This window comes from Mytilus californianus, unplaced genomic scaffold (genome assembly GCF_021869535.1).
Source record: "Mytilus californianus isolate M0D057914Y unplaced genomic scaffold, xbMytCali1.0.p SCAF_8, whole genome shotgun sequence".
Lineage (NCBI taxonomy): Eukaryota > Metazoa > Mollusca > Bivalvia > Mytilida > Mytilidae > Mytilus > Mytilus californianus.
This window is the reverse complement of record NW_026262734.1, coordinates 47325755-47334156: the sequence shown is the minus strand read 5'-3', so window position 1 is coordinate 47334156 and position 8402 is coordinate 47325755. Positions and strand designations below refer to the sequence as shown.

Here is an 8402-nt window from a genome sequence, read left to right as displayed (position 1 = left end):
AAAAGGTTTATATTTTCATGATGAACTCACAAAATAATTTTGAGAGTAACAGTCTTTTTGAAAGCGCATGAAAATAAAGGACAAATGACTTTAATCGACAACATTTAAATAAAAGAGACATGCGGTATACGTCAATGAAGCATACACACAACGAAACAAACGACACAAGATGATAAAGGGGAATGGGGCACATAGTCTTTTATACAATTCAAGTGTCTATTATACAATATGCCCGGCGCTTAATCTTCCATATTTAAAAAAATTGAATAAAGTAGATAGGAACTATCAAAGATCTGCTGTCATCACCAAATTATCCAACAACAAAAATATCAGATATGACATTACATTGTAGGAAAACACACAATGAGTGGCAGTTGTTCAAAGGAAATAAGCTTTCCCTTCCAGGGCAACACATGTTTAACGTGTTTTATAGACGGCTTGTTGTCCTACCGTCGTAATTGTCATGGTGTTTTCGGTTGTTCTAAGATTGCTGAATTTTGATTGTCCCTTTAGTATATTTCGCTTTTTTTTTCAATTACTCCCTTTCACTGTCTATATTTTTTGTCAATAAAATTATTCATCTCCAGTAATAGAAAACCACCTCAATACTGCATTAAGTCACAAACATTGATTTTTAGATCACTAAATATAGAAGTTTATGATTAAAGCGATAAGGGATATTCGATCACGTGTTAAACTTGTATTTCCCATATAATCGATTCATTGTTGTTTTTAAATATTTTATCGGAAAGATAACATAAGATGATATGCATACCAGTTAGTAGGGTTATGCTTATCTCATGTGTCTTAAATTTCAGGAAGAAGTGTTAATTTTCTGAAAATCGTATAATCTATTATGTCATATTCAAATTTAGAGTCATAAGAGAAAGAGAAATATAACATACAGTAAGTCATATATTTGTTTATTGTACGCAGTTGTAGTTCTGAAGAACAATTTTCATCGTGATCGTTAAAGTTAGGTTATAATTATAGAATAATGATGGCCTTGAAACTTCTGTACTGGGTGGTTTGAACAAGAGTTTGTATTAGATACGTTAATGCCAGTACACACGATACGATTTGTATTATAATAATTTTACTAAAAATATGAATTCTTGCCGTGTGTACATTCTAAATACAATGTTTTATAAGCTATTGCAAATCCTAAAAGATTGTATTGAGGATGGATAAATTTTCTCTCCTTGTTAGATTTTTTTGGAGACTTTTTATTTTTATTCACTTGAAATGTTCCATTCTAGTGTCGTTTGGAAGAACGTGTACAATACTAATACATATTTCTAAAATGTGAACAAAAATAGATGCGCAAAAAAGATGGCGAGATTTAATATAAAAAGGCTTTTGGTAATTTGATTTTCCATTCTCAAATCATCCAATAATTGATGCAACTTGTGCACCGAATATATTTCTCCGTTTGATTAAAAGTCTAGTCCAACATATTTATTAGAATCAGAACTTGACTTTTCATAGAATTTAGTTGAAATACATAGTAAAAAAATAGTCACATTGACTGATACCGTTGTTGCGGGAAAACATTATACAAATTGATCTGATAGAATTTATCTGTTCATGTGTACAACAGGATCTTGTATTACAAAAACGTACAATACTAGATATTTTTATGAAATTTTATCGTGTGTATCGACCTTTAAACAAACGCATATGCAGTACTAGATTATGTAACAACAATAAAGCTAGTGATATTATCTATCAACCAGACTTTAATCTCTCCGATGCATATTGCCATCTGGAACGTATTTATCACAGAACTAAGCATCATCACCTTGCGTGTCACTATTGCAAATAAATGAAACTGGAACAGGAAAATCGTATGGTTGAAATAGTTGAATTCACACTCAAGGTTTCTTGTCCCTTTCTTCTTTTTTAAAACTGATTTTTATGTATAATAGGCTTTGTTTTGTAAATGTATAATAGGTTTTGTTTTGTAATTGTACAAAGCTCCAATTCTATTCATTTCGAATATACAACTAAACATCGCAGATATGTTTACCATTTTATAAAAAAAAAACAACTTGTGCCAAAATTTTTATTATATTTGTTTTAGTGAATCGTGTTCATTTGTACATATACATTTGTGTCAAAAGAAGCTTTTATATTAATTCTTTTTTAATATCTTGATACAACTCGAAATCTGACTCATGTGTAGGGAAATGGAAAAGGCTGAAATCATGCTTGTTAAAACTTATCAAGTAGAAATTGAAGCGTAGACATGGATTTGGTTGTGCAAATGTTTTCACTTGCGTTTAATAGTATCATTTTGACCAAAAGAAGAGTTGTTTATTGTGTAAACATCTTCTTTTTAATCATCCTGATATTTATCCTGAGATCTGCATCAAATACTATATGGATCAAGTATTTAATTACTTTTTTAACAATTTTTTACAAATACTACACCCATTTCTACCTATTGATTAAATGGAGAATGGAAATGGGGAATGTGTCAAAGAGACAACAACCCAACCATAGAGCAGAAAACAGCCGAAGGACACCTATGGGTCTTCAACACAGCTAGAAAATCCCGCACCCGGAGGCATGCTTCAGCTGGCCCCTAAACAAAAATGTGTACTAGTTCATTGAAAAAGGACGTCACACTAAACTCCAAAACATATAAATGAACTAAAATCAAAAAAACATACAAGACTAACAAAGGCCAGAGGCTCCTGACTTGGAACATGCGCAAAAATGCGGCGGGATTAAACATGTTTAGTGAGATCTCAACCTTCCCCCTATACCTCTAGTCAATGTAGAATCTTATGAGTGAATCAATACTTATACCAAAATATGCCATCTTTAATGACCTGACAACAGTATCGTAACTATATCCCTTCTGAATAAGTCTGTTTAAAGATTTGGTTAGCTTTTGAGGTGAATGTCAACATTTTTGTGCTTTGTATAGAATATTATCATAAAAGATTGAATGTGAAATACCTGAACGTATAAGATGTCTGCATGTTGATTTATATTTACATGTACGAATGATGTCCTTGTACCGATGATAAAATTTAGTAAATGTTTTGACTAGTTTGTGATATCGAAAACCCTGGTGTAATAATTTTTCAGTAATACAGAGGTTTCTTTCGTTAAAATCAAATACGTTGTTACATACACGAGCGAATCGAACAAGTTGAGATATATAAACACCATGAGATGGTGACAAGGTAACGTCACCATCTAAAAATGGACAATTAACAATAGGAAATGAAAAATCATCTCTTTTATAAAAAAAATTTAGTATTAAGCTTCCCGTTAAAGATATAGATATCCAGGAAAGGGCAGTGTTCATTGTTAGTATAAGATTTATTTAAAGTCAGTTCAGCAGGATAAATCTCTTTAGTGTACATACTGAAATCGTCATTATTGAGAGCAAATATTATCCAAATATCTAAAAGTGTTATTAAATGTTTTTATCAGATGTTGTTTCGATGGGTCTTTCCTGATTTTAGTCATAAATTGTAACTCATAACAATACAGAAACAGATCAGCAATAAGTGGTGCACAGTTAGTCCCCATTGGAATTCCGATAACTTGACGATATACGGAATCTCCATAGCGAACAAAACTGTTATCTAGTAAAAATTCAAGGGCAGTAATCGTATCAAAGCAGGTCCAATTGACATAGTTCTTTTGTCTGTTGTTACTAAAAATGACATAAACCATATATACTCGCATTCTGACTTTTCAAATGCCCATTTGGTTTGTGATATCAAAAACCCTGGTGTAATAATTTTTCAGTAATAAAGAGGTTTCTTTCGTTAAAATCAAATTCCTCTATCTCATTTACCATTACTGTTTAAATATTTGTTGGAACGAGGATTTTTTCTCAATATAAATATATGTTAAACTCTGATATAGGTGCGAAGTTTACTTGCCGAACAAGATTTGTCATTTCTTTTTTATATATTTTTGGTGATTTTCATATAATATGTTTTTTTTCTATATACCATGAAATGACATGAATATTAAAAATTATTCAGCATTGAAATGATAACAAGGTGTTTTTAAGAAATGACTGTCCTTTATTTTTCAGGATAACAAATATAACATACAATGGCAACTAAACGCACATTAGACACAGATAACACAGAAGAACAAACCACCAGTGAAACCAAGACCAAAAAAGCAAAAATCACTTTAGTGAGTTCAAAAGGGTCATTGACAAAAGAAAACTTCGACAAAAGCAATCAATCTTCCAAGAAAGTAGCAGACCAGATAGAAAAACCCATTAATGAGAAAGAAGAAAAAGATGACAGAAAGGATGACCATATTATGACTGCCAATACCATCAAAATTGGTAATAACGAAACCAGCACTTACAAATATGTTGACACGAAGGATAAGTTCATTGAAGTCATTAAAGAGCTCCAGGAAAAGATAAAAAATAAACAAATGATAGCCGTTGATTGCGAAGGGGTAGACTTGTCAAGATTTGGATCAGTAACAATGATTAACATTGGCACTCAAGATTTGGTCTATCTAATCGATATTTTGAAAATAGGGAACAGTGTATTTGATGATGGTCTCCGTTCTATACTCGAGGATAGTGGATTAGAAAAACTGATGTTCGACTGCCGAGAAGATGCCGATGCTTTATTACACCTTCACAAAGTTAAACTCGATGGAGTACTAGACGTTCAAATACTAGAAGTAAACAATCGAATATACAGAAATGGATATACTAAGATCAGAAGCCTTAAACACTGCCTAGAGTTATACGTAAATGACGACACATTATTGAATGTCAAGTTACAAGGACGGTCAAGTATGAATATGTCGAGTAACATTTGGGAGAAAAGGCCATTGGACGAAAACATGTTGAAATATGCAAGTGTTGATATTCTTGGTCTTTTTAAACTGTATGATGCACTTCGTACCCAAATGGGCCATAGCGTCTGGAAAGCTGCCTCAAATCGATATTGTGACACTACCCGATCAAGAAACAGGGTGTACCGTGATGGCAGTGGCATCTTACCAAAAGGCGTAATATTATAATGGCATGGACTTAGGTCATAATTCATCATTATGATTATTTTACCCCATTATACTATTAACTAATGCGATGTTAATCATTGTTGTCAATTTCAGAATCATGATGCGAATGCTACCAAAGACATATGCTAAACAAAATAATATAACTATATCCGCCATCTCACTTTGGTTGTTAAAGTTTTCGCAAATTTAAATCACAATTTACATTAAGTTTACATTTAGATAGGCAAATATTACTTCAATACGAAAATATTTTCTTTGAATAGAATGTAAGTATGTGCAGATGGTTATTAGCAATTATATACATATAAATCTGTGTATTCTCTACCTAACACTTTGCTGTTACCGTATCTTTATATAAGGATATCAGGAATGGACAAACTGATTTAATGCATTAACATTCTCATTTTCTTGTATTCATTTATGTCAGATTACTGTTGAATAAGATTTTTACAGTAAATTCGAGGCAACAGTTGTTAACAGATGTTCAAATCTACAAAGACAAAAAATACAAATCATGGTAAAACAATGTGGGAATCGCATGAACTTAAACAGGAGCGAGAAGGGGCTGGTCAACGAGTATCTCATGTTATGCACGAATCACCCACCATGCAAAAGGACACAATCGGATATAGGACACCATTGGGATTTCATTAAAGGAATATTCTGCTATCTAAAGATGACAACAACAAAAAACCCAGCGAAAACAAATCATACTACAATTTTATCGAAATTCATTTTTCAGACAATATTGTAAATATCGTGTTTGTCTTCAATGGATCGATGAAAGTAATGAGATTCTGCAAGAGTTAAACCCTAGCTTGATTTCTATTTATTGAATACTTCCTTAACGACAACATCGCATAAGAGCATCAATCTCATGAGCTTTTCCAGTTCAAAAATAGGCGGAACGTACCAAAGGGCCAACCAAAATTCATATGTCAGAGGTTCATTAGGACACATCTGTTAAGGCTAACTTGATCGGTTTCTTTCTATAATTGTGTTGAAATGTATCATTTAAAGAATATGTTGTCATTTTGAAGTTAAATGTTGAAAAGTAAATTCAATGTTGATAATATGCCACCAATATCTAACAATAATGTTATTGCATAATTTGCAGATTTGACTCTAATATCAAAGATATTTGTAATCTTACCACATATATAGATATTGATTAAAATACCGCAAACACATGATAAAAATATTTTGATTTTATCATTATAAAATCAGTCTTTACCTGAAGGTTTCGAATTGATAAAAGTTGTATGTGAAGTTTCACATTTAAGTTTTTCCTTTTGATTTTGTCGCGATTATCAAATTTAATTCTTTTTCACTTTTCTTGTCAGATATGTTTATTTCAATTGTATAATTGACTTATCTTTTCAATGTTAAAACATGTAAAAGTTCCTCTTTGGAAGATTTCAAAAATGTATACATTGTATTTTTCGTAAATTGTCAGATGTATACTACGGACAGCCATATCTTACCATATATAGATATAAGAAGATGTGGTATGAGTGCCAATGAGACAACTCTCCATCCAAGTCAAAATTTATAAAAGTAAACCATTATAGGTCACAGTACGGTCTTCAACACGGAGCCTTGGCTCACACCGAACAGTAAGCTATAAAGGGCCCCAAAAAAATTACTAGTGTAAAACCATTCAAACGGGAAAACCAACGGTCTAATCTATATAAAAAACGAGAAACGAGAAACACTTATGAACCACATCAACAAACGACAACTACTGAACATCAGATTCCTGACTTAGGACAGGTGCAAACGTTTGAAGTATCATTTTTATTATTTTGATATTTGACTCCTCATTTGTTTATCACACGTGGATTATATAACTTGATTGGTGTACATTTCAGTTTTATTTTGTCAGTTGATACATTTAGATAAGTATACTATGTTCTCTATTATGAAACTTTACTCTTTTAGTTGTACCTGATCATGCTGAAATTGACGCCATTTTACTTTTGCAATTGCGATACACAAACAGTCTGATAATGGTGTTTTCGAAGTTATCTATTATTCAATTTGTATGTAGGTAATGTCAACGGGTAAAGATTACACAAACAAATCGACATCAGCTAGAATGCAAATCACTGTTTCGTAAATGTTTTGTAAAGCTTATAAATTCATTCACTGAATAAAAGGTTAAGATACATTTTCAATTACTTATTGGAATCTGTGGTTTGCTACTCGTTTGTATTTTTATTTTCTACTACATATGAAAAGTTTGTTGTTAAATTTAAATGATGATGTATGCTTAAAAATAAAAATAATGATTAATAAAATATAATGCAAATATGTGTTATACTCCAGTTACATGTAAGTATCACATATCACTTTTATCTTCTATCAATGTAAATCATGCAGATTGGAGTGACCGAATGCAATACATATATGTTAAAAACAGTTAAGTATTTATAATGTTGATATAAGGAAGTATTTACAGAAGGAATGCTATCTTAAATGACATATATATGTGAGTTGAGTGAACTAAGAGCCTAAAGTCCAGTGGTTGTCATTCGCTATCCGCCAGAGTAGTTCTGTAAAAAGAAAGATAACTCCTATTCTTAATCATTCGTCGTCAAATCTTGATGCCCTCTTATTTATGAGTTATAGCACAATAAGCACAATATTGACAATTGTTGTGTGAAAAGAAAGATAACTCATATGCTTATCAATCGTCACCATATCTTGAAGCCCCCTTATTTATGAGTTAAAGAATACTATTGGGAACAATATACAAAATTGGTTATGTATATCCGTTTTCTTACTTTTAAATTGAACATTTATATTGCAAAGTCTGGTATATACAATTCGTTTCTTGGCAAAAAAATGGACTGCGAAATCAAAAATACCCAAACAAAATCAGAAGGCATATCCACCTTTTTACCAAAACGTAAAATAACAAAAAAACCGAACTAAGGAAAATTCAAAACGGAAAGGCTTATTTATTATTTATTATTTTCTTGATGTGTACTTTTCACATAAAACAGGTCAGGAGGCTATTGTTGATACTTCAAAATGACACCTGTGACTTTTATGTATTAATGTGCTTCAGGCATGGGGTAATTGAAAAAAGTAGTTGTAGTTGCTTATAATTAATTGCAATTTCTCATGTGAAAAGTAAAATAACAAAAATACCGAACTCCGAGGAAAATTCAAATCGGAAAGTCCCTTATAAAATGCGTAATCAAAAGCTCAAACAAATCAAACGAATGGAAAACAACTGTCGTACAGGCGTTTCCTTATGTAGAAAATGGTGGCTTAAACCTGATTTTATAGCTAGCTAAACCTCTCACTTGTTTGATGTACAGTCGAACCTGTATTAGGCTGTCACTCATGGAATATATCAAAAGTGA

At 31.7% G+C, this 8402-nt stretch overlaps 1 protein-coding gene across 1 annotated transcript; it reads left to right on the top strand.

Annotated features, from left to right (window-relative positions):
- The first annotated feature begins 730 nt into the window (after positions 1 to 730).
- LOC127710806 (piRNA biogenesis protein EXD1-like) lies at positions 731 to 6227 on the top strand. The gene is made up of 2 exons (XM_052216760.1): positions 731 to 906; positions 4067 to 6227. Exon 2 carries the CDS (start codon positions 4087 to 4089, stop codon positions 5026 to 5028), a length of 942 nt encoding a protein of 313 aa, XP_052072720.1. The 5' UTR covers positions 731 to 906; positions 4067 to 4086; the 3' UTR covers positions 5029 to 6227.
- Positions 6228 to 8402: the final 2175 nt, after the last annotated feature.

What these genes read in the sequence shown, in the direction of transcription:
- LOC127710806 (XM_052216760.1), top strand. Translation starts at nt 4,087, where the DNA reads ATGGCAACTAAACGCACATTAGACACAGATAACACAGAAGAACAAACC.